Here is a 27,968-nt window from a genome sequence, read left to right on the forward strand (position 1 = left end):
AGTATGGGATTACTATTAGGGGCAACTAATTCCCTGGGGAGCCTCAAAGAGTTATTGAATAAAAATAACAATTTAGTCCTTCAAAGATGTTTGTTAACAATGAGAACAAACTGTTTTTGAAATATGAGAGTATTTTGAAAATGGGTATTTGTCCATTGTTATGTGAGTTCACTACTGAAAACATGTCTCTGTAAAAACCCTCATACTTAACAAATGGAATTTTCTATCCTGTTTACCAATTTTTATTAACTGTCTACTGGTGTTGAAATTTTCCTTATATTTGAATTTCTCTAAATTATTGAATTGCCTAGTGATCAAAGGCAGTCTTCATGTTTTGAAACTTATCTACAATTCATTGTCACCCCTTTTCTCATTTCTTGATACCAAATTAGGGATTTTTTTAAACTACTATTTTCTACAAAATATTTGTGCTAGGTCTTAGTTGTGGCATTTGGGATCCTTAGTTACAGCATGTGGGATCTAGTTCCCTGACCAGGGATGGAACCCAGGCCCCCTGCAATGGAGTCTCAGCCACCAGACCATCGGGAAAGTCCCCCAAACCAGGGATGAAAGAATTAATTTTGGAAGAAAGTATTTCCAAAGGTAAGAAAAATTATTTCATTTCATAAGCTAGCCTGGTTAAGTTTTTTTCCTCATAGCTTCTAATGAGCTGCAAATAACTCCTCAGTGCCAGCACCCCAGCATGGTCCACCAAGTTCACCTTCAAGTGTCAATGCTTCTGGTAATAATGATTTCTAGAACTCAAGACACTGAAATACATTTTTTGGTGTGTTTTGTGTGAAAATGAGGTTTTTAAAAGCAATATTATGGAAATCTATTTTAATAGACAATACATAAAACCAGTGTACCTAATTTATAATGCTAAATTTTCAAATTCTCAAAATTTTACTTGAAATTAGTTTTCACTGACATAAAGCAAATTCACTATTCATAATTCTTAGAAAACAATTATGAACACAGTATGTAGAGTCACAAGTTTATTCAATTTTTTGTAAAATAGGTATGCAATTCTATAGAAAAATGCAAAATCACTTTTATTGTTAATATTTATATTTGGTTCTGTAAACAAAACTGGCAAACCACCATTCCTCAAACTAAGAATTTTTATACATATTTATAAAAATGTCAAGAATATGATCTCCATTGCTTCTGAAAGGCATTTATTTTAAACCTAAAAGCCAGTAAATGTAGAAGTTGAAGGGGAAGAGAAAAACATTGTTAACAGATTTGAATTTTCCTCTTCCAAAATATCTAAAACATCACATATATTATTCTTTTCAGTATAGCTTGTGAAACCCAAAAATTCTGATTTCTCTTCACTAGTCTGAAATAAATCCAGTAGAGATTGTACTGGTGAGCTACAAATTCTGTTTTCTTCTCGTGTAGTAAGAAATTCAGTTCTTTTCTTATCTAACTCCACATTTGGTTCCAGGTTTTCTTTTTTATTTCTTCCTAATGGTATTTTCACTTTCCGACAGATTTTACCAGAAGGCAAACTATCCATACTCTTGATGTCACACGTGTTGGGTTCCTCAGGAGGGCTTTCGGATGGAACTTCTGCCCAAATTGTCAGGTGCTCCTGTGAATTGTTTATTGCTAACAGGCCAGAATCACGATGAAATACCGAATAAAGGTCCTTTTCTTTCAGATCCTTTGCTGGAAAAAGCACAGTATCTAACTTTTGTTTCCATTGAGATGCTCTATCATCTGTATTGAAATTAGAAACTTGTATAGATGTCTGTGGCCTACATGGACAGTGATCTACCTTTACTTCTAAGTCACTTTCATTTAAAATTAATTTGTGTTCAGAAACATCAAGAATGTATTCTTGTTTATTTTTACATGGAGGCAGAGGTATAAAATTTTGTTTTATGTTATTTTCAGCTGGATTTAACATGGAACATTTATGAGATGTTTTATCATCAAGTTCTCTCAGTTCACTAGAACGGTGGAGGGTATGTTCTGAAGAAGACACAAACTTTTGTTCAGGTTCCCGAACAGATTCTTTATATAGGAATCCCTGCTCCATCATATGTACATTTTCCCTGGAGTCTTTCTGAGAATTATGAAGCAATTTCAGCTCTGTAGTTCCAGACCTTTTCACAACATTTGCAATAATAGGAGAAAGGGATCCAACACTGTATTTTATTCTTCAAAGGAAAAAAAAAAAGAAAAAAATTAAAATAATTGCTATCAAAACTCTCTGAGTATCTTTTAAACCTGTTTATGAAATTTAATTAAGAAAACATTACAAAAATATAGAACTCTTAACCTTTAGCCAAATTTGCTTTAGATGTTTTTGAAGTAATGAAACTTTACAGATATAGCTGAAAACTCTAGTGTGCCACTCCTTATCCACATTCTTCCACTTTCTACCACAGGCAAGCAGTATCTTGAACTTGGTATTTAAAACTGCTTTGACCACAGAAATCAAAGAAAGATGATGGTGAAGGGATTTGGGTCTGCTCCTAATTTTTTTATTATCTTAAAAATTTTCTTCTATGTTTTGATTTATTTTATTTATATTTAAATATAATCAATTCTATATTATAATGAACCAGAAACCTTGTAACATACTTCTAAACATGACAAATTAGTAGTCCTTAAGTTTCATACACATATTTGACCTGAAACTCTCTTCTTCATAGAGCCTCTTAATATTCTTGAGATGTTATTTTGTATTGTGTGTGTGTGCTCAATATCCTACTCTTTGTGACCCCATGGACTGTAGCCTGCCAGGCTCCTCTGTTTATGGGATTTCCTAGGCAAGAATACTGGAGTGGGTTGCCATTTCCTCCTCCAGGGAATCTTCCCAATCCAGGGCTTGAACCCATGTCTCCTGCATTGGCAGGTAGATTCTTTACCACTGAGCCATGTGGTTACAACAGCTCACTAATTATGTTTTGTTATACATGTCATAGATAATGAAGAAAAATACAGAAGTCCAACTGCCCCTTCAAAACCAGAATGGTTCCTTTTCTACTTATTTTGATACTTTCACTTAAGACTCCTCTTGAACAAATGGAGGATATAAAACATAAAAACACTAGTCCAACACCACTCTCTCCTTTGAAAGTCCAGAGATGTTTAGGTGACTTGCCTGTAGAGATACAAATTGTGCAAGTAATAAGATAACTGATTAAGGAATAACCAGTTTATGTATAAGTACTAGTGTAGAATTTTGCTGCAGAATGTTTTTAGGAAATTCCACATTCTTACCATAGCCTATATACGTTTTAATAGTTGAAGATATGCTTCCTCCCCAAATAGTCTATTAAATCAGTCCTGAGCAATCATTCTGAATGTTGCAGAAATACGATGTTTAGTAGTCTTTATGCATTTATGATTGGTCTAGAAACAGATATAAGGAGTAAACAACCTACTGCATTATTACCAATTCTAGGGTATATCCACATGAAAGCATTTTTAAAAATTTTAGATTTATTGGTATAAACTTAATGAGGCTTAGTTTGTCAATGTACAGTTACTGTATATTGAACAGCACTGTATTCACTTAATATTTATTAAAGGTACTGACACAACTTTTATCAGCAAGCAGAGCAGAAATATCTAGTAAAAGTATAAAGAAGACTTAACAGAAGTAGAAGAATTTCTTAAAACTCCTTAAGAATAACAAAAAGTTCTATTTTTTGAGTCCAAGGAGATGGTCTAGATGAGGGGCCAAATCTATCTAGTGTGCCACCTATTTTTTAAATAAAGTTTTATTGGGACATAGCCACACCCATTTACTTTACTGTCTGTGGCTGCTTTCATTGTACAGAGGCAAAGCTGAGTAGCTGCAATAGACATCTTGTGGTTCACAAAGCCTGAAACAATTCTCTGTATTTTTTGCCAACTCCTCTTTTTGACTATAATGTTAAGAAGAGAGCCTTAAAAGTAATCTAAGGTAAGCACTTTTGGTGGTGGAAGTAATCAGTTCTTAACCATATTTATATCCTGAAATTATAATCCTTCTAAGAACAGAAAACTTTGGATTTATTTTTAGTTTAATAGTCTTATAGTCTTAAAACTTAGGTTGATAAATTACCTTTTCTTTTTAGGCATGTCCCTTTCGTATTCCACAAAGTCAAAAACTAACTTAGATATAATGTCATCAACAACTTGATAGTGATTACTCTGTGCAAAGTTTCTGTGTTGCTCACTCAGAAGATGCTAAAACAAAAAAGTGTATAATAATTATATTTTAAAAGCAATAGATACTTTTTTGTTCAGGTTTTCTAATATTTTCTTGCACTTAAAATTAAGTTTCTAATAACTACTCCAAAGAAATATCCTTTATCAGAACTTAAAATAAGTAGAATAAAAGTTATCTCTCAGAAACCACTAAAACTACTTTGGTTTTCAGTCTTCCATTTTCCAATGAGAAGAATCAAGTACTAATGAATTTGTGGTTTTAAGGGAACTGAAAATGAGGGAGTTACATCAGAAAATGAAATAAAGCTGAAGAAAAACAGAAATACTGAGCATTTAGAGTATGCTAATATTTTTGGAAAGACTTCTCTTTACTACATTATTTTATCCTTATATAATTACCACCAAGTAGTAAGTTAGGTAAAGCTTATAAAATATTAAAATACATGAAATGTTATTTAACATATAAGAACCCAAAATTAGAATCTAGAAGATAAATTAAAAAGAAAAAAAGTACAACTAATGCTGGGAATAAAAACATTTTTGAGATAAGCAAATAATCTCAATTACCCAGTACTTATGACAGAGAGTACCGAGACGGCCTTCTTCATTTTAAGGGTGGTCAAGAACAAAGTCAACGAGTTCAGTGTATTGAGATAAAACTTAGATGAAATATTTTTGAGACAGTTCAGCTTTTGATTAAAAATAATTTAAAACTATTTTCCTCCTTTATTAGATAAACTGAACACAAAAATGTGACACAAACTTCTGTTATAAAATAAACTTCAATTTAGAGTCTGAAGACAGAGGTATAGTTTATGAATCAGATATTTCAAGTACTTTTTCTCAACCTTCCCACTATCTTCTACCAAAACCAAGTACCAAAACAGACCTATTATTTTAAAAATTAACATTCAAACAATAACAGCTAATATTCAACAAGCACAGCGCCAGGTATTGTCTAAAGTCACAGAGGCAGAAAGCCAGGATTCAAACCTGGGCTAGCCTGGATCCAAAGCTCTTTTGCTTTTTTTTATCAGTTTACAAATGTAATTGTTCCCATCTTCTCTTCAGACCACATACATTTTCATCTATTTCTCTTTCTGCTATTGCAAAAAAAAGTCTCCACTTTCTTCTCATCCTCCCATTAGTAGATCTCTTGCCCATTTGTAAATTGCTAAGGACTGAAATACTGCACTTCACAGCCATGGTCATCTCCTCTCTCTCTCCCAACATCCAATCAATTAGCAAGCCTTCTTGGCCTTGCCTTAAATCACATCCACAGTCTCACCATGTCTGATCACTTCTGCTACCATTGTTTAGTCCACCAACATCTGTTCTTTGATCCCATCAGTTTACCACTTCTGCATTGCTTATTTCAACATTCACAAGTCTGTCCCCTCAAAGTCACACAGGTCTCTACTCAGATATCACCTTATCAATTAGGAATTCCTTGTCTAATCTAAATAAACAGCAAGATCTTCTATTCCTGCTTTCTCATAGCACTGATGTAATGTTCTCTATATATGCCTCACTATTCTTTTATCCTACGGTTACCTCTTTCTCCTCCCCTTCCACAGAATGTAATCTTCACGAGGGTCAGGAATTGGTCTCTTCTGTATGATGCTTTTCACTCAGAGCAGTGATTGGTACACAGTAACCACTCAATAAATATTTGTTGACTGGATAAAAATGACTTTTCAATATATATTTCCCCAGTTGGGGTTCTTAAAATTTAAGATAATTCTATCAAAAAGAAGTATATGCTACTTCATAATTACAAAGCTACCAACCACAATCAAAAAAATAAGCTAAAATTTATACAGCAGATATTATTCATAGTTTTAGAAACATCAACCCCCGAATACAAAATCATATTTACAATGTCAAGATCTTCATATTTCTGCAAGCAACATTCACAATATCCCTTTTTTTTCTTCTCTTTTAACTGGAATTGAACTGGAATTCCACCACATTTATCACCATCTGTTTGGATCCTGATAGAAATACATGGTAAAAGATTAACTACTGAACACAGGGAATCCTTAAAAAAAAATTTACAGTCCTAGACTTTAAACAACATCTGCTATAATCTGCAGAGATTTATATAAACAAATACTTCTAACCATTTTTCTTTTTAAGAAAATAAGCAAAATGAGAATTTAATGATTATTCAGGAGAATTATCTCATCACTGAAGAGAAACAATGTATTTTAATTATTTGTAAGTATTTTTTAGCTTCTCCTCTCAAACCCCCATCTAAAGTGTCTAAATGTGACACAATGAAAAAAATTCAGACTTTAAATCTAGCAAAGGGGCATGAAAAATAACCAAAGGAGAAACCTTAATAGTGATCACTCACACATACACCCCCCCCCACAGCATTAAATGAATTATTTACAGTATTTATTAAAAAGATTAAAAACTGCTTGAAGGTAAAACCAACCTTAGTTTAACTTGAGTTTGCTTTTGGGTGCTAGATGGCTTCTCTACATCAAATGGGCTGGAGGGCTTCTGAATAGAATAGTTTATAAAAGGCATATTGGTCAGCTGAAGATAAAATGGCCTATAAAGCCTAAAGAGTAAAAAAACAAACACATGAGAATCTTCATGATGAAAGAAAACATGCTTTAAGTCTTATATTTTAAAATCATATAATTCCTCTGAAGTCTGAAACAAATAATAGAAATCAGTTAAAATTTACTATCTTTCAGTTCAGTTCAGTTCAGTTGCTCAGTCGTGTCCGACTCTCTGTGACCCTTTGAACTGCAGCACGCCAGGCCTCCCTGTCCATCACCAACTCCTGGAGTTCACTCAAACTCATGTCCATCAAGTCAGTGATGCCATCCAGCCATCTCATCCTCTGTCATCCCCTTCTCCTCCTGCCCCCAATCCTTCCCAGCATCAGAGTCTTTTCCAATGAGTTAACTCTTCGCATGAGGTGGCCAAAGTACTGGAGTTTCAGTTTTAGCATCATTCCTTCCAAAGAACACCTAGGGCTGATCTCCTCTAGAATGGACTGGTTGGATCTCCTTGCAGTCCAAGGGACTCTAAAGAGTCTTCTCCAACACCACAGTTCAAAAGCATCAATTCTTCAGTGCTCAGCCTTCTTCACAGTCCAACTCTCACATCCATACATGACTACTGGAAAAACCATAGCCTTGACTAGATGGACCTTTGTTGGCAAAGTAATGTCTCTGCTTTTCAATATGCTATCTAGGTTGGTCATAACTTTCCTTCCAAGGAGTAAGCGTCTTTTAATTTCATGGCTGCATCACCACCTGCAGTGATTTTAGAGCCCAGAAAAATAAAGTCTGACACTGTTTCCACTGTTTCCCCATCTATTTGCCATGAAGTGATGGGACCAGATGCTATGATGTTAGCTTTCTGAATGTTGAGCTTTAAGCCAACTTTTTCACTCTCCTCTTTCACTTTCATCAAGAGGCTTTTGAGTTCCTCTTCACTTTCTGCCATAAGGGTGATGTCATCTGCATATCTGAGGTTATTGATACTTCTGGCAATCTTGATTCCAAATATTTACTATTTTTAAGAACACAATTCAGTTGTATTAAGTATATTCACAATGTTTTCAGATTCTTAACACCTGTTCATATCTAAAGCTTTCATCTTTCAAAACTGAAACTTTGTATCCATATATAACAAAATAAGTAACTTCATTTTCCCTTGTATTAAATATATCCACAATGTTTTTAGATTCTTAACACCTGTTCATATCTATAGCTTTCTTCATCTTTCAAAACTGAAACTTTGAATCCACATATAAAATAAGTAACTCTTTTTTCTCCCTTCTCCACCAGCCCTTGACAAGCACCATTCTATTTTACTTTGTTTCTATGAATCTGACTACACTAGGTATCTCATTAGATAGAATCATGCAGTAATTTCCTCTTATTTCATTAAGCACAATGTCTTCAGAGTTTATCCATATTGTGGTATGTATCAAAATTTCATTCCTTTTTAAAGTTGAATAATATTCTATTGGGGGCTTCCCTGGTGGCTCAGATGGTAAAGAATCTGCCTGCAATGTGGGAGACCTGGGTTTGATCTCTGGGTTGGGAAGATCCCCTGGAAAAGGGAATGGCAACCCACTCCAGTATTCTTGCCTGGAGATTTCCATGGACAGAGGAACCTGGTGGGCTACAGTCCATGGGGTTGCGAAGAGTCAGACATGACTGAGCAAGGCTAAGCACAGCAATATTCCATTGTGTATATATATATACCATATTATCCATTCATCTGTTGATGAACAAATTTTGGTTGCTTCTGCCTCTTGGCTATTGTGAATAGTGTAGCGCTGCATGCATGTGCAAGTACTTCTTCAAAACTGTGTGTTTCTTTTGGATATATATACTCGTAAGTGGAATTCATGGATCATACAGTTCAGAATTTTTGAGAAATCTCTATATGGTTTTCCTTAGTGGTTACACTATTTTATAATCCTACCAATAGTGCACAAGAGTTCCAGTATCTCCGCATCTTCACCAACACTCATTTTTTCTTTTCAAAACAGTAGTCATCCTAATAGTTGTGAGGTAATACATTTCTTTGGAGAAGGAAATGGCAACCCACTCCAGTACTGTTGCCTGGAAAATCCCATGGACCGAGGAGCCTGGCGGTCTACAGCCTATGGGGTCGCAAAGAGTCAGACACGACTAAGCAACTTCACCGATTTCTTACTGGGGTTTTGATTTGCATTTCTAATGTTGAACATCTTTTCCTATGCCTGTTGGTAATTTGTATATCTCTGAATCAATGTATGAACTTGGCCCATTTTTCAACTGGGTCATTTGACTTTCAGTTGTTCTTTATAGTAACATCTTATTAGATACATTATTTGCAACTTTCTTCTCCCTTTCCATAGGTTGCCTTCTCATTGTGTTGGGTTCTTTGGGCACAGAAATTTGTAATTTTGATGTAGTAAAATTTAGTTCTTTTTGCTTCTGCTTTTAGTGTCATATCCAAGAAATTAGCACCAATTCCAATGTCATAAAGCTTACTCATGGTTTTTTACCCAAAAGCTTTATAGTTTTAGGTCTCTGATTCATTTTGAGTTAATATTATATATTGCATAAAGTAAGGGTTCAACTTCATTCTTCTCTGCATGTTGCTATCTAGTATTCTCAATGTCATTTATTAAAAAGACTGTCCTTGCCCTACTGAATGCTCTCGGCACCCTAGTCCACAATCATTTGATCATATAAAGATTTGCTTTTGGGCTCTTTCTTCTATTCCATTGGTTCATACATCTCTCTATATGTCAGTACCAAACTGTTTTGATTACTACAGCTTTGTAGTAAGTTTGACATCAGGAAGTATAGACGTCCAACTCTGTTCTTCATTTTCAAAATTACTTTGGGTGTTCAGGGTCCCTTGAGATTCCATATGAACTTTAGGATGGATTTTTCTCTTTCTATAACAACAGTCATTGGGATTTTGATAGGGACCGCACTGAATCTGTAGATCACTTTGGGTAGTACTGACATCTTAAAAATAAGAAGTCTTCCAATCCATGAACATGGACTGTCTTTCTACTTATTGATGCTTCTCTAGGCCTAATTTTAAATTATACTTTTCTGTCACAGCAGAACATTTAATAAAAAGTGTTCAACGCATCTTTGTCACCTCAGTGAGTACCTAAGAGAATTAATCACATGTGTCTAAATGAGTAGTAGAATGTTAAGAGAAATCTAATTCTCCCATGCCAAATTAATTTACTTATGTCTGTAGTCTTCATTAAGATTATGTTACAGAGGTTCAGAATGAGTTTAAGAAAACTATCAACTTAGATGTTATAGTCAGATTTTATATTTCCAAGTAGTAACTAATAATTTCTTTTTCAAAAATGTAAATGCAATCTTTAAGTAATAGTTCTAAATAGTATGGTATTACATTCAGCCAGAGAAGGGTTATTTGAAGTACTGAAAAATAAGTTGGTCTCACGGTTGCTCTAAATTATATTTTTAAGTAATTATTATCTAAAACCTACTGAAACTAAATTCAGTCCTCAAACACAAAGTAATTAATGCTTTTAAAAAATTTTTAAATTGAAGGATAATTGCTTTACAGAATTTTGTGGTTTTCTGTCATACATCAACAAGAATCAGCCATAGGTACACCCATGTCCCCTCCCTTCTGGACCTCCTTCCCAGCCCCACCCTTCAGCCTGTCTCAGAGGCCCTGTTTGAGTTCCCTGAGTCATACAGCAAATTCCCATTGGCTATCTGTTTTACATATGGTACTGTAAATTCCTGTTACTCTCTCCATCTCCATAGATCTCCCTTTCTCCCTCCTCTCCTCCTACCGTGTCCATAGGTCTGTTCTCTATGTCTGCTCCATTGCTGCCCTAATGCTCCTTTTTGAAACTGTGCCACATGCATATTAGTATCATGTAAATCTAACATAAAGGGACCTAAGAGTATTAGTGGAAATAGCTTAATTAGATTTTCTCTTTTAATAAAATATTTTATCCTTTTAAATCATACAGATTGAATTCAAGATACTTACTGGCTCATATCTTCCACCTTTACAAAAGGCTTTTTGAGTCTACCTGCTTGGGAATATATAAAGTATGATATTAGGTATTTACAAATCCAGAATTTTTTTAAATTTTTTAACAAAACTTCTCGGGCTAAAATAATCCAACTATGTATCCATTACCCTTTTCATTTCAGTTTGAAATTTTCAGCTTCAGGTAAGGTATCTTATAATTATAAATCCATTTCCAAAATAACAAACTCTCTGTCTATATTCTGAAATTCTTAAACTGAATGGATCCCTCAAAGGGTCTATAAGTAGAATTCAGGAGAATTTTGAGCTAAAAACAGGAAAATGTGAATTTCATGTTCACTAGTCTCTAACCGAAATTCAACATTTCCTCCAATTCTGCACATAACTAAGGGCCACAGTAGTATTAGCAGTGCTTCTAATTTTGATACCAGTTGAATATTTCCATATCATATTAGTTACTACAAATATTTCAAAGCATCATTTACACTCATCATTTAAAAACCGAATTACAGTAGCAATTATAATCTCTGGTAGAACTTTTTAATGTGTAATAAAAACAAGTATATAACTATTGTATACTGAAAAATATTCTGATAACTGAATTTCAGTATCATTTTCTTAGTAATATAATGAATTAAAAATGTATAAAAAATTATTCCAACAAAAGCCTGCAGGCTTCACCAGACAGCCATAGGGGAAAAGGCTACCAACCCACTGAATAAGTCATTTAAAGGGTTGGTTACATGATTTTTCAGTAGACTTTTTATGTTTGTTCTATTTTCTAGCAAAACATGCACACTTAAGAAAATCAAAATACCTACTTTTTGTTTTCTGAGTGCCAACACCTACTCTCTTCCCCTGGAGAGGTGGGGGGAAATATAGATATATAGTGAAAACACTGGGCTTGAAAAGGGAAAACAGGTACTGCAACTGTTCAATATCCTTAAAATTAAAAAACCATATAGAAAAAGAACTATATAAAGGAAGGCTGATTACTGTAGTTTCATGGGGGGAAAAAAACGAGAAAAAGCTGCTTTTTAAAATCAGTTCAACAGAAATGAAAGGAAACAAAGATGATTCAAGAATTAAAGATCTTAACCACTGGTATGGAACTTAGTAACCCAAGCTTACTTTTACAGTACACCCAACACATACCTTGCATTTTAGCTATAATTGTTTTTATCTTCACAGAAAGAAATCAACCAATAAAGAAAAAGCATGGTTAAAAGAATAATCTAAAAATAGTCATGTTAATTATATTTATGTCCTTATTCAGCAAAACCTTTGTGATAAACTCATCAAAGAATTATTAAAAAATTTATTAGCTGTTAATTCTAGTCAAGATGGAATATATTCTATATGGTCACTCCCCATATGAAGTGATGACAATAAAAACTGGACAAAAATTCAATGAACTACTACTTGAGGACTAAAATAAAAGTAGGTGTACTGCAGAAGGAAGTCAAAATTATCTTTAAGGGTAAGGGGATGAGGGATTTATTTTCTATTCTCCTACTCTCTTTTCTCTTGCAATGCTTCTTGAAGAATGGACCTCTAGTCCTGAGATTGGCAGCAATAGCAGAGTCAGTGGCTGTAACTCCTATACAAACCTCATCTTTTTGGCTACAAAGAGCCAGGAAAGAGGCTCCTGCTGTCCAAAGAGTACAAAGGGAATCCCTGTATTATTTCCTCTTTCTTTTTTCCCTCAGTTTTGACATGAGAGTGGACCCCAGTTAAGACACTGCAGCTGTAAAGGTGCCACAGGCAGCCAAACTTGGAAGCAACCAAGATGTCTTTCAGAAGGTAAATTGTGGCACATCCAGACAGTGGAATATTCAGCAACAAAAGGAAATGAGCTATCAAGTAACAAAATAATATGGAGGAACTTTAAATGCCTATTAGTAAGTGAAGAAGCCAATCTGAAAAGGCTAAAGACTGTATGATTTCCAACTCTACTGCATTTTGGAAAAGGTAGAACTATGAGAGTAAAATGATCAGTCTTGCAAGGAAATATCGTTAATTGGCTATCACAGGATCCTTCCAAAATACCTATCCAACCAGTTCCTCTTCTATTAGTTATTTCTCAGTAATGTTCCAAACTCTTAAAAATAAAATCTAACTCTATATAGTGTTCAAAGACCTATCTTAACCTACTAACCTTTCTAGCTTCATTTATCACTTTCACACTCAAAGATCAGGTTGTTTTCTGAGTGCCTATACTAAATTTTCCAAACATGCCATCTTACATATGGCTTCATGTCTTTATATACATTCTTCTATAAAAGTTATTTACTATTTAGATTCATTTAACGATTGAGTGAAGAAAAACCAGACCACAAAAGAATGTTCTGAGATACGACAACTATGAGAAAGCAAAGGGATGAGAGAAGTTCCAGATGAAAATAAGTTCAAGGAGGAAGTGAACAGTAGCTGAGAGAACCAATATGACTGGTTTTTAAAGAGTGCACACCTGAAATGCCAAGTTGGTCAGTAGTACAGGTTGAAAAGTGAATGGGAAGTGTAAAAGTGGAAATGTCAAATGCCTGGATGATATAAAGATTAAATAGTAGGTAGGGATGTGAGGTCAAGGAAGTTTTTATTGTATTTATTGTTTTAAAGGACAGAAGAGGTTTGTTTTAAAGGATCATGAAGGCATGATTCTATACAGAGGCTTTGTCAAGGAAGCTAGTAAAGAGAGAAGAAATGGAAGATGTAGAGCATTAGGTCTAACAGACGTTAATGCCCAACACACTTGTTTAACAAATATTTTGAGGTTAGGCCAGATAGTCATACTATATGACAGAAATTAGAGAACTTGATAAGTAAGCCTCCTTATTTGTGTTCCTGAAAGGAGTGTATTATACACATTAGGAGCTTCTCATGCAATATGTCAGTTATGGTGTTTTCTTCAAGAATGGACAAAAATATCTGTTCTTTTGGCTCTAGTAGCCATCAAAGAGGAAATGGCAACCCACTCCAGTGTTCTTGCCTGGAGAATCCCAGGGATGGGGAAGCCTGGTGGGCTGCCGTCTATGGGGTCACAGAGTCGGACACGACTGAAGCGACTTAGCAGTAGCAGCCATCAAAGAAGAAAATAAAACTATGCCAACCATCCCTGAAACAACTTTCACAGTATGAGTAAATCCTAAAGTGATAGGCAATAATTTATTCAGATAACAGAATATGTATATAGTATACATGATTACCCCTCATATATTCTGGCAGTAATATTTTCCACTTGGCAAAAAAGTTTATAGATACATAACTAAAAACCAAGCTTAATCATTTTCTCTAATTAGTTTAAAAATTAAGGAAAATAACATACCACATCTCTTGCAGAAGTGCTTGATTTCTTGAGTAAATACAATTCCTTTTTCCTTTGTTCAATGTAATATCTAATGTCTTTTTTAAAAGAAAGAAGGGTTTAAGATTAGCATTTTTGCCTTTGCAGTTAAACACTGCGACTTTCTTAAAATTGTACTAAGTTTAGATGAAAGAATTAATGTTACAGGTATGTCTTACTATTAAAATTCTGTCTAAAATTAGGAAGCAAGAGACAGACAGACACTTATAGCAAATACTGTCAAAAACAGTAATAAAATCCTTACCATCAATATGAAGAATTTTTACTCCCCATGATAAGGCATTAGATAATATACTGTTTGAAGGAATAAAGTCCTGTTTAAAAAAAAAAGTTTGACAGATTTTCTAGGAAATTACTATTTTAAATGAGCTAAATTAAAAATATTATTGAAGTTTAATATCACTTATGGTTATTCAGAACAGACCCTACACAATTACAATAACCATGAGGACAGCAGTTTTTCCTTCTGGAATTTCTAAAACCATTCCTGATTAATATACTCTGATATTCTTGACAATTAATGTACCCTGTAGCCTTACAGTTAATAGTTTCAAGAAATTATTTTGTTTTAAATCACAGAATGCCACAAGCTTCAGAAGTGTCCAGTAATACTTTAAAAGGCAACAAGATGGAGGTGTTTCTTCATGAAAAGCATAAAACAAGACATGCTGATATTTAGGCTTTTTCTATTAAAACTGGGGAGGGAGGAGGGAGGAGGGTTCAGGATGGGGAACACATGTATACCTGTGGCGGATTCATTTTGATATTTGGCAAAACTAATACAATTATGTAAAGTTTAAAAATAAAATAAAATTATTAAAAAAAAAGTGAAAAAAAAATGAGGAAAAGAAGATTTCAGGAACATCTCTATTTTATATTTCAGTTTCTAGTAATAGAATAAACACTGTGAATTTTAAAAATCCCTACTTACATGGTCCTTGATAGCTTTTTCAACTAATAATTTTCCTCTGCTCAAACACACCTATAGAAAGACCAAAGAACAACCAAACATATAGTTATACACAGTGCCTTACTGGAAAAAATTTTAAAAAGACAAAATGAGCAAAAGTAGATAAAATTTAAAAATGAATTTTAATATAAACATGAGCTTTAAAATACATACATTTTATTTACACAAATCTTAATTACCATCAGCATAATAAATATATGGTAAAAACTGATCCCCTTACAGTCTTTGTTTGCAATTAGATTTCTGATGAAAAAGTTTGTTTCTTCTTTTTTAAGTAGAGCAACTGAACTCAGCTGAATGAGATCCAAGGTCAGTTCTGTAGTAAATGTTATTCAACGTGAAAAATAAAATAGACTGATTTGAGATTCTGTCTGTAATTAAATGTAAGTTTACATTTTTAATTTCTTGTTTAACTGAAGACCTAATGATATTGAGTAGACTGGATATATTGATTTTTACACAGTTTCAGTTTTAAATAAGACATTAGGAAAATTAGTTGAAATGCTATCAGCAGCAACTAATTTGGAACTAGTCACGGTTGTACAACCTTGTTCCTCAAAAAAAGCAGGAACTGAAAGAATGTATGAGGCTTCCTAGGTCTCTCCTTCTTTGACTTTTTTCTTCTATATATTTGTCTCTTTTTTCCCAAGTGATTTCTCTTGTGTAACTCATTTCTCTTACCTGTTCTTCCCTGCCTCCAGGTGTCCCTGCTTCCCAAATGGCTACATGAGGTAAAATGGGGACGATATTTAAAATTATTTAATTAATTTCAATTTAAAAATGAGATAAACAGCATTTTTCCAATCTCTTCTGCTTTTCATAACCAATTAAATCAATTTAATTTACCCTTCACTGTATCTTACAACTTACTGACAACTGAGTGGTAGTGATGTGACTGAAGGCAGGAGGAGAAGGGGACGACAGAGGATGAGATGGTTGGATGACATCACCGACTGGATAGACATGAGTTTGAGTAAACTCCAGGAGTTGGTGATGGGCAGAGAAGCCTGGCGTGCTGCAGTCCATGGGGTCACAAAGAAGTCAGACACGACTGAGACTGAGCGACTGAACTGAAGTGATGTCAGTAAATCTAGACCAGGGGCTGGCAAACTTTTTCTTTAAAGGGCCAGACAGTACATGTTCATATGACTCTGCAGGCCATATAGTCTCTGTTGCAACTATCCCACTCTACCTTTATAGCAGTAAAGCAATCAGTCAATACCTATATGAATGGGTATGTCTGTATTCCAATAAAACTTTTATTTATGAATAATGAAATTTGAATTTCATATAACTGCCACTTGTCACAAAGTATTCTTTTTGAATGTCCCCTCAACCATTTGAAAATGTAAACTCCATGCCTAGCTCGCACGCTATAAAAAAATAGGCAGCAGGCTGGATTTGGCCCCTGGGCTACTATTTGTTTACCATGCTCTGAAACAAACAAAAGGCATCTATTCCTTCTTTAAAAAATGACCTGCTGTCATCTTTTAGTTGTAAATTACTCTAAACATAAGTCATCACTAAATGCAAGGGTGTATTTTAGGAATCAGAGTATGATTGTGCTCAGTCAACCAGTCATGTCCAATTCTGTGCCACCCCATGTATTGTATGTAGCCTGCCAGGCTCCTCTGTCCATGGAATTTTCCAGGCAAGAATACTGGAGTAGGTTGCCATTTCCTCCTCTAGGGGGATCTTCCCAACCCAGGGCTTGAACTTGTGTTTCCTGCATTGGCTGGCAGATTCTTTACCATTGCACCACCTGGGAAGCCCCCTGGAGTAGGACTATATAAGTATCATTAGGAGAAAAAAAATCACCATTCTATATACAACAGCAGCCTTATTGACAACTAGAAAGCCACATTTAATGTAGATACACTTAATGTAGATATTATTCTACCTAGGTGAACTCTGCTGTCAGCCCACTCTTAATTATAACATCCTATAGACTTTCAGGGGCTTCCCTCATAGCTCAATTGGTAAAGAATCCACCTGCAATGCTGTAGACCCTGGTTCGATTCCTGGGTCGGGAAGGTCTGCTGGAGAAGGGATAGGCTATCCACGCCAGTAGTCTTGGGCTTCCCTTGTGCTCAGCTGGTAAAGAATCCACTTGTAATGCAGGAGACCTGGGTTCGATCCCTGGGTTGGGAAGATCCTCTGAGAAGAGAAAGGCTACCCACTCCAGTATTCTGGCCTGGAGAATTCCATGGACTGTGGAGTCCATGGGGTGGCAATGAGTCGGACACAACTGAGCAACTTTCACTCACTCATGCATAGCCTTTCCGAGTCTCAAAGCATATTTAAGAGACTTACTGTATCTGGAGACTTAAATGAACTTCCATCATGGCTGGGATGAGGTGATGTGGTTTCCGCAGTATTCGCAGATTCTGGACTTGGTATAGGAGAGATTCGTCCCAAGGTTTGTGCAAATTTAGCTTCCTTTTTATTTGAAATAAGATAACTGATATCTTTGCTGAGAAATTCTTCAACTCGCTAAAGGAAAAAAAAATATTTTTAAGGAACTCATATAAACCATTAACTTTCATATGCTAGGCACAATAGGAAATGTCAATCTGAAACATATTCAATATTTTCTAAATTTCTATGCTGTATTATTCTGAGCCTTGAGTCCTGAGAAAGGACAAGGAGAGTTCTAATAACACAAGAACAGCATGTAGTTTATATATAATAATTAGTTTAATCCACATAACCCATGGTACTGGAGAAGAAAATAGAAGAGAAGTGAAGGCACCTACCTGAGGTTACGCCAGTCATAAAGGAACTTGAATAAAGGTATTTTTTTCTTAACCTTAAAAAAATTGTTTTTAATTGACGTATAGCTGATATACAATGTTGTGTGAACACAGGTATTCTGATTCAAGTTGATGCTCTAAAGCAGAACTGTCCAGTAGAATGCATTGTAATGATGGAAATATTCTTTATCACCATTGTTCAATATGGTAGCCATTGCCACATGGAGTACTTGAAATGTAATGTGATTGAGCAAATGAATTTTAACCTGGTTAATTTTAGTTACCTTAAATTTCAGTAGCCAACTGGCTAATGGCTACAGTAATGGACAGCACAATTCAAACTCATAAAGTTATAATATCTTTCCATAAGAGAAACTATTAAAAGATAGGAAACCTTTACCCTTAAGAGTGTATGACTATTTTGAAGAGAATTTCCCTAGTCTGAAAACTACTGCCTGAATTAATAAACACATATACCAAAGTCAATGCTGAAAATCACTCCCATTCAAAGGTAGGAAAATTAAGTAGAGAAAATACTAATAATCATTAACTATTTGCATAAATGAAGCTAAAAATATTTTAAACAGCTGTATCTAATTTCTACAGCATCTCACAACATAAATGAGGATAATAAAAGTGAAACAAACTATGTAATAATGACTTAATTTCATCTAAGCATTACATAGAATTTGTCGCTAAGACCAGCAACTGCCTTGGTTAAATGCAAATCACTACGTCTTTTTCTGAATAACATTTTCATCACCAGTAAATAAAGTACATTTATATATGCCAAGGATTACAAACTCAAATGCCTACAAGGGTCATCAAGAACGCAAATGAACAATTACATATCAAATACTCTTTAAAAAATTTTTTTTCATAAATATGTGGGCCCTCGCACTAACAGAAGTCCCAGTTTTTCAAGAGAAGCCCAGTCTCCCACGTTTAAAAAAAAAAAAACAAAAAAACTGTGATAAAATATTTAACAATATTTTCCTTTTAGACCATTTTTGAGTGTACAATAGAGTGACATTGAGTACATTCACAATGTTTTAATAACCATCCCATTATCAATTAAGATCATGGCATCTGGTCCCATCACCTCATGGCCAATAGATGGGGAAACAATGGAAACAGTGACAGACTATTTTTGGGGGCTCCAAAATCACTGCAGATGGTGACTGCAGCCATGAAATTAAAAGACGCTTGCTCCTTGGAAGAAAAGCTATAAACAACCTAGACAGCATATTAAAAAGCAGAAACATTACTTTGCCAACAAAGGTCCACCCAGTCATTGCTATGGTTTTTCTAGTAGTCATGTATGGATGTGAGAGTTGGACTGTGAAGAAAGCTGAGCACTGAAGAATTGATGCTTTTGAACTGTGGTGCTGGAGAAGAGAGTCCCTTGGACTGCAAGGAGATCCAACTAGTCCACCCTAAAGGAAATTAGTCCTGAATATTTATTGGAAGAACTGATGCTGAAGCTGAAGCTTTGGCCACCTGATGGGAAGAACTGACTCACTGGAAAAGACCCCAATGCTGGGAAAGACTGACGGTGGGAGAAGGGGATGACAGAGGATGAGATGGTTGGATGGCATTACTGACTTGATGGATATGAGTTTTCTCCCCCTCCCAGGGATCAAACCCATATCTCCTGCATTGCAGAGGGATTCACTGCTGAGCCATCAAGGAAGTCTGTTGACAATTCTAGGTAGTTCAAATAAGTGGAATCCTGTAGTTATCTTTTTGGGTCTGATTTATTTCATGTAACAGTGTTTTCAAGGTTTGTCCATGATGTAGCATGGAACAGAATTCCATACCTTCTCAATGTTGAATAATATTCCAACCACAACGGTGTGATCACTCACCTAGAGCCAGACATCTTGGAATGCAAAGTCAAGTGGGCCTTAGGAAGCATCACTACCAACAAAGCTAGTGGAGGTGATGGAAATCCAGTTGAGCTATTTCAAATCCTAAAAGATGATGCTGTGAAAGTGCTGCACTCAATATGCCAGCAAATTTGGAAAACTCAGCAGTGGCCACAGGACTGGAAAAGGTCAGTTTTCATTCTAATCCCAAAGAAAGGCAATGCCAAAGAATGTTCAAACGACTGTACAACTGCACTCATATCACATGCTAGCAAATAACGCTCAAAATTCTCCAAGCTAGCCTTTAACAGTACGTGAACAGAGAACTTCCGTATGTTCAAGCTGGATTTAGAAAAGGGAGAGGAACCAGAGATCAAATTGCCAACATCCTCTGGATTATCAAAAAAGCAAGAGAGTTTCAGAAAAACATCTATTTCTGCTTTATTGACTATGCCAAAGCCTTTGACTGTCTGGATCACAACAAACTGTGGAAAATTCTTCAAGAGATGGGACTACCAGATCACCTAAACTGTCTCCTGAAAAATCTGTATGCAGATCAAGAAGCAACAGTTACAACTGGACATGAAACAACAGACTGATTCCAAATTGGGAAAGTAGTACGTCAAGGACGTATATTGTCACCCTGCTTATTTAACTTATATACAGAGTGCATCATGAAAAATGCTGTACTGGATGAAGCACAAGCTGGAATCAAGAATGCCTGGAGAAATATCAATAACCTCAGACATGCAGATGGCACCACTCTTAAGGCTAAAAGCAAAGAGGAACTAAAGAGCCTCTTGTTGAAAGTCAAAGAGTAGAGTGAAAAAGTTGGCTTAAAACCCAACATTCAGAAAACTAAGATCATGGCATCTGGTCCCATCACTTCATGGCCAATAGATGGGGAAACAACAGAAACAGTGACAGACTTTACTTTTTTGGTCTCCAAAATCACTGCAGATGGTGACTGTAGCCAGGAAATGAAAAGACACTTGCTCCTTGGAATAAAAGCTATGACCTAGACAGCATATTAAAAAGAAGAGACATTACTTTGCCAACAAAGGTCCGTCTAATTAAAGCTATGGTTTTTCCAGTAGTCGTGTATGGATGTGAGTGTGGGACTAGGAAGAAAGCTGAGCATTGAAGAATTGATGCTTTTGAACTGTGGTGTTGGAGAAGACTCTTGAGAGTCCCTTGGACTGCAAGGAGATCCAACAAGTCCATCCTAAAGGAAATCAGTCCTGAATATTCATTGGAAGGACTGATGCTGAAGCTGAACATCCAATATTTTGGCCATCTGATGTGAAGAGCTGACTCATTTGAAAAGACCCTGATGCTGGGAAAGATTGAAGGCAGGAGGAGAATGGGACAACAGAGGATGAGATGGTTGGATGGCATCACCAACTCAATGGACATGAGTTTGAGTAAGCTCCAGGAGTTGGTGATGAACAGGGAAGCCTGGCATGCTGCAGTCTATGGGGTCGCAAAGAGTCGGACACAACTAAGCGACTGAACTGTACGTATAAACCACATTTACCCATTCATCTGCTTATTAATATCTGTTTTTTCCCCCCACCTTTTGGTTACTGTGAGTAATGCTGTTCTGGACATGGGTATATAAATTCTCTCTTCAAAATGCTTTCAGTTCTTTTGGATATATACCCAGAAGTGGAATTGCTTGAACATAATAATTCCTTTCTTTTATTCTTTTTCATATTCTTTTCTATTATATTACAAAATATTGAATATAGTTCCTGTGCTATACAGTAGGAACTTGTTGTTTAATTTTAAGTTGGTTTTCTATGTCTGTCTTACTGGGGTCTTGATTTGCATTTCCCTTTATTTTTTTGGGCTCCAAAATCACTGCAGATGCTGACTGCAGCCATGAAATTAAAAGACACCTACTCTTTGGAAGCAAACTTATGACCAACCTAGATAGCATATTCAAAAGCAGAGACATTACTTTGCCAACAAAGGTCCATCTAGTCAAGGCTATGGTTTTTCCGGTAGTCATGTGAGAGTTGGACTGTGAAGCTGAGCACCGAAGAATTGATGCTTTTGAACTGTGGTGTTGGAGAAGACTCTTGAGAGTCCCTTGGACTGCAAGGAGATCCAACCAGTCCATTCTAAAGGAGATCAGTCCTGGGTGTTCTTTGCAAGGACTGATGCTAAAACTGAAACTCCAGTACTTTGGCCACCTCATGCGAAGAGTTGACTCATTGGAAAAGACTCTGATGCTGGGAGGGATTGGGGGCAGGAGGAGAAGGGGATGACAGAGGATGAGATGGCATCAGTGGATGCCATCAGTGACTCGATGGACATGGGTTTGGGTGGACTCCGGGAGTTGGTGATGGACAGGGAGGCCTGGCGTGCTGCGATTCATGGGGTCGCAGAGTCAGACACGACTGAGCGACTGAACTGAACTGAATAGTGATGTGGCACATCTTTTCTTGTGCTTATTGGCTATTTATATATATCTTCTTTAGAGAAAGGTCTACTCAAGTCCTTGCCTCATTTTTGAACTGGGTTGATTTTTGTTGAGTTGTAGGAATTCTTTATAGTTTGGATATTAATCAATCAACAGATATTGCAAACAGAAAAAAGTTGCAAAATTTTTCTCTCATTATGTGGGCTGTCTTTTTTACTCTTGACAGTAGTCCTCTGATGCACAAAACCTCATTTTTATTAAGTCGAATTTATCTATTTTTTTCATTTGTTGTCTGTGTTTTTGGTATGATAGTCAAGGAATCAATGCCAAATCTAATACCATTAAGATTTTCCCCAATACTTTCCTCTATAGGTTTTAGCTCTTACGTTTTAGATCTTGATCCATTTTTAATTAACTGCATCATATAATGTACAGCAAGGGTACAACTTTATTCTTCTGCATGTTGATATTCAGTTTTCCTAGCATTATTTGTTGAAAAGCTTATCCTTTTCCCATTGAATGGTCTTGGCAACCTTGATGAAAATCAGGTGACTATGGGAGGATTTCTGGTTTCTCTCTTCTATTGTACTGGTCTGTATGTCTGTCATTATGCTGCTGCTGCTAAGTCGCTTCAGTCGTGTCGGACTCTTTTCGACCCCATAGACGGCAGCCCACCAGGCTCCCCCGTCCCTGGGATTCTCCAGGCAAGAACACTGGAGTGGGTTGCCATTTCCTTCTCCAATGCATGAAAGTAAAAAGTGAAAGTGAAGTCACTCAGTCGTGTCTGACTCATTATGCTAGTACCCACATTTCCTTTGGTTTTCCATTTCCTACACCTCTTGTAACTCTTTAGTAGTGAACAAAGTATCTTTCATAGTCTGGTCCCAATGTAACATTGTTTCTTGCTATTTCCCCCATCTAAATCCCAAGATCAAGTCATACTCTATTATTAACAGCTGCTCAAGCCACACATACATATATTTTATGTATGCTCTTTCTTCTATTTAGTTCGTTCATTCTACCTGGTATATTCCTACTAGGCTTTCAAGATTCAGTTCAAACTTAATCATTGCTATAAATTGTAAAAGGCAGAGTTAATAATTTCCATTTCTGTATTCTAATGGCAATTTCTACATAATTTCTGATAAAGCATGACAATGCTATACTGCAATTTATTTATTTAGGCATCTGATGTTCCTATAGGCTGAGAATTCATAGAGGATTAGACTACATCTAATTTTTGCATCCCTGTCATCTTAAAAAGTGCTACCATATGGGAAACACTGGTGGAATAATTTCTGAATGACTTTCCATATGCTCAAATCATAATCAATCTTCAAAGCTGAGTTCAAATTGTGTCCGTATAATGGCCTCCAAGATTCCTCAGTTGGAAATAATCTTTCCCTTTTAACATTCTGTTATATAACAATTGTAACAATGCCATCTCTACTTGATTAGAAATTGCAGGTGGACTAGGTATCAGATTCATTTTTTAATCTACCAAAATACTTAATACTGGGTCCTGTACCATTAACTTAGTTTTGTCAGTCTTTATTAGCTATTATTGAATCTAGGTCTTTAAAAGTGTAAACTCAAAATTTATTTTCTAATGACTCAAAGGTTACACTGAACATCAAAAACAAGTAACTTTATCCTCAAGTCCATGATATGGTAAGGTATCTGACCCTATATCTCTTTTCTTTCCCAACTCTCTTATTTTAGCCCACATTGTTGAGACATGGGCCTTTACATGGTTGGTTTTGCAATAGCAGTCTTCCTTTCCACTATTAAAGGTATTTTCCCATTATGTCAGACTTTCCTGATGTGCTCTCAGTGGTTTAATTTTCAGAAGTATATTCTCCAAATAAAAAGTGTATTTAGATGTTTTCACTGACTCAATGGACATGGGTCTAAGCAAGCTCTGGGAGTTGGTGATGGACAGGGAAGCCTGGTGTGCTGCAGTCCACGGGGTTGTAAAGAATCGGACATGAATGAGCGACTGTACCAGATGTTTTGATTAAGATGAGAGAAAAAAAGGCATAGACCATTTTAAAACAGACTAACACTGTTAATAGCCTGAGGCAGGATAAATTACAAATGGATAAAGGATTTAAGTAATTATAAAAATAGTAAGCATAATCCTTTCAAGGAATATCTATGGAACTATTTCTTAGAGTTGAATCTTAAAACTTAAGTGTATGGAGGTCAAAGTTCCTTTATAGTTCACATTTGAGATCTTAACAGTCTTTTTCAGTTATAGAAACAGTACTGTGCTAGGGACAGAAATCATGACATCAATGAATTATTGGAAAGGTAGTGTGTTGGGGAGATCAGAATTTGATTTAAAAGTTTTTAAGAGAAATTAAAGAATAATCAAATTCAGTTCAAAATCCACAGCTCTGGGGAAATACGCTCTTCATTTCATTGGTCTACTTCAAACCATTTTAGGATGAAAATTTGATAAAACCAACTCTCAACTATTATCTAATGTATAAGTTAATTCAAAACTTGGTTCTTGCAAGTGTCTCAGGAACTGCTATAGGGACGAGAGCTTCTGTACTGCTCTTTTAGCTAGAGCAGTGGCTTTATACATTGGCCTTCTTAACATGATTTTGTTTGAAGTGCTCCACTGCTAAAAACGCAAATCTAAAATTACTGATTTACATCAGCAGGGTTAATGACTTTTTCCACTGTAGCCATGGATTCTAGAGGAACAGAATGGTGCAACAGCATGTGAGTCTGGAAATTAGGCTTCTTCTACCCTGAGCCAGTCACTTAACTTCTCTGAACACTTGAGTACTTACTTTTTAAAATGAAAGGATCCTTTACTCAAAGGTGCTAGGTTACAAAACATAATCTTTAGGAATGCAGTCAAATGGTTATTCTGATAACATGCTACTACTATGACAAGTGTGTGACAATGTTTTAGTCTAAGAAAACAGCAAAACAGTAGAATAGTTTTTCAAAGACAGAATAAGTAAAATATCAGTAAATAGTTCCAAAAAACCTCTTACATGTTCAGCAAATTTTTATTCTCATTATGGCAGGATTTACTCATATTATTAAAAAATGCTGCTGCTGCTAAGTCACTTCAGTCATGTCCAACTCTATGCGACCCAATGGACGGCAGCCCACCGGGCTCCCCTGTCCCTGGGATTCTCTAGGCAAGAACACTGGAGTGGGTTGCCATTTCCTTCTCCAATGCAGGAAAGTAAAAAGTGAAAGTGAAGTCGCTCAGTCGTGTCCGACTCCTAGCGACCCCTTGGACCGCAGTCCACCAGGCTCCTCCATCCATGGGATTTTCCAGGCAAGAGTACTGGAGTGGGGTGCCATTGCCCTCTCATATTAAAAAATGCTAACCAAGACAAACTCAAAGTACAGCAGGAAGAATCAGGAAATTAAATCTTAACCTTGGCAAAATTTATCCAGTATTACCCTTAATCCTAAAAAAATCTTGTAATTTATCCAAATTTTCTAATACTCAAATGTATAACGTAGGGAAGAAGCACATTTCCCATATTCATAAACCAAAAGTGGTACCTTAGTGATATTCATTCTTTTGAGACTGTATCAGTCAAAAGAAATTTTAAATCTTCGTGGTTTAAACAGGTTTTCCTTGTTCTCTAAATACCATCTTATTTATATTTAGCTTCCTAATAATCACAATCAAAGAGCTCCTGCCATCTGAAGGACATCCCAACATTACAATGAAAAGGCAATCAGCAGTTCCTCCAGGACAAGGGTGTCTCATTTCTCACACTGTGAACTTTACACCAGATAGAAACCTGAAAGTTCTGTCAGGTTTCCGAAGTTACATGACTTTGCATTAATGATAAACAGATGATAAAAAATTTAAGCTTTGTAAACAGTTAAAAGTGTTAGTTGCTCAGTTGTGTCCAATTCGTTGTGACCCTCGACTGTATAGCCCTCCACGCTCCTCTGGCCATGGAATTCTCCAGGCAGGAATACTGGAGTAGGTAGCCATTCCCTTCTCCAGAGGATCTCCCTTACCCAGGTATCGAACTTGCATCTCCTGCATTGCAGGCAGATTCTTTATCTTTTGAGGCATCAGGGAAGCCCCTGGTGCTATATGGTTATACCTTTTTTTTCCAAAAGAAAAATTTTAAATGATTATAAGTTAGAAAGTTTTTCTTTTTGGTCAAAGTGCATGGATTTGACTTACCCCTCCCAGATCCTTAATGTCCTTTTGCAGTTTTTCAGATGTGGTGACAGAAGGTAAGTCAATGTAAAATACTTTACCCCAGAGAGGTTTATATTTGGATTTTTCTGGTTTGTTATCAGTTTTCAGAGATTTCAAAGATGATCGGTTTTTTTCATTTTTAACTTGGATTCCACCTGTTGTTTAAAAAATTAGAATTAGATCATGTTTAACGCAGACAGAAAATTTTTCAGTTCAGTTCAGTCGCTCAGTTGTGTCTGACTCTTTGCGACGCCATGAATTGCAGCATGCCAGGCCTCCCTGTCCATCACCTACTGTTTAAAAAATAATTTGTTTATGTAATAATCATATCACAGAGGGAAAAATATAATCCTACTAATTCAGCATTAATATTTTAATATATTTCCTCTGTAGTGTCACTTAGGATAATGGCAAAATAGTCTTTAAACAGATACTGTATGTCACAAAACGTTTATTGTTCATAGGAACTGATTTGCAGGAAATATTCATGCATTTAATCCTGTTTTATGCATTAAGGCATAGAACTATATAAAACCAATTTCAAAGTTTTCATAGGATGTAAACTCCATGGAGTATTTACTCAACAAATACTTATTGAGCTTCTGGCATTCTGTTGAACACTCAAAACTGGTACTGACCTAGTCCTCAAAGGTTCCTGACTGCTCAAGGTTAAGTTTCATGTAGAGTCAGTGTATATTAAAAAAACTTAACGGTCCACTTGAAGAACCAAATCACCATTTATTTCATTCTTTCTTTTGAAAACAGATCTGAGCTACAAACAGCTGCTTAAAAATTAAAGAACTCAAATCTGTTTATAGTAGGAGACCACGTATACATACTGTACATAAACACACACACACTATATATCAGGAAGAAACACTTGGAGGCCGGACTACTTAACAAGTGCCTGAAAATGAGAGTTTGCTTTTATTTCTGTATATAATGTTGAAAACAGCAAAGGTGTGTTTGAAATAAAATACTTTGTTTCAACTTCATAAGACCAAAAATCCGCAATTTAATCAGGAAGCGAAAAGCCCCGAACACATCTGCTTTTAAACCGAGGCTCGATCTGCAGCCTCCAAGGGTCGCAGCATCTGTGGGAGCCCCGGGTCCGCACACTGTCTTCTCGTTTTATAACCAACCATACGACGAGGAATTTGGGGCCGAGATCCCTCTGCTCCCTGAACCGTACCTTCCTTCAGGCCACAGAGCAGGACGCACGTGTCAGGCAGAAAAGCAGAGAGACCCAGGGCGAGAACTCTTTAGAATCAACAATGGAACCAGGAGGGGAGGAAAGGATTAAAGGGACTGCAAACGGAGGAGGGGCTTCCTACCCTGAAAATGTCCTTTGCTGTGGATCCTCATGGCTCCGGAGTTCATGGCAGCCGCCCAGCACCTACATGCTGGGTTGGGAGAGGGTGTTGCCCCGGGCCGCCGCGGAAACTCGGCTTCCTCGAGCTCCGTTGACCCGCCGGTCGCCTTTCCCCTTCCGCGGGCCACCACACCCACGCAGTAGAGATGCCGCGCCCGCTGGCTTGGTTTCCGGGGCCGAATCCGGCCCCAGAGCGCGGAGAAGGAAGAGGAAAAGCAAAGACGAGTGGGCTGCGGCGGTTGAAGATTTGAAAACGCGTCACGCGGCCGCGGCGCCGATACGTGCGCCCCGCCCCCTCTCACGTCGCGCGC

General features: G+C 36.3%; 1 protein-coding gene across 4 annotated transcripts; it reads right to left on the reverse strand.

The window, feature by feature from the left end:
- Positions 1-985: 985 nt before the first annotated feature.
- On the reverse strand, positions 986-27,935 carry DBF4 (DBF4-CDC7 kinase regulatory subunit). Of its 4 annotated transcripts, none has more exons than XM_055590022.1 (12): positions 27,620-27,932; positions 26,268-26,440; positions 17,349-17,528; positions 14,997-15,047; positions 14,310-14,379; positions 14,027-14,103; positions 11,519-11,559; positions 10,699-10,737; positions 6,620-6,748; positions 6,056-6,170; positions 4,070-4,194; positions 986-2,171 (listed from the first exon to the last, which is right to left on the reverse strand). In XM_055590022.1, the coding sequence occupies exons 1-12, from the start codon at positions 27,663-27,665 to the stop codon at positions 1,193-1,195; spliced, it is 2,025 nt and encodes a 674-aa protein (XP_055445997.1). In that variant the 5' UTR covers positions 27,666-27,932; the 3' UTR covers positions 986-1,192. The 4 variants fall into 4 exon arrangements, with proteins under 4 accessions (XP_055445997.1, XP_055445996.1, XP_055445998.1 ...); XM_055590021.1 differs by having other exon boundaries at positions 10,699-10,744; positions 11,523-11,559; positions 27,620-27,931; XM_055590023.1 differs by lacking the exons at positions 10,699-10,737; positions 11,519-11,559; positions 14,310-14,379 and having other exon boundaries at positions 27,620-27,935.
- Between the last annotated feature and the right edge of the window lie 33 nt (positions 27,936-27,968).

Source organism: Bubalus kerabau, chromosome 8, assembly GCF_029407905.1.
Source record: "Bubalus kerabau isolate K-KA32 ecotype Philippines breed swamp buffalo chromosome 8, PCC_UOA_SB_1v2, whole genome shotgun sequence".
NCBI classification, from domain to species: Eukaryota; Metazoa; Chordata; class Mammalia; order Artiodactyla; family Bovidae; genus Bubalus; species Bubalus kerabau.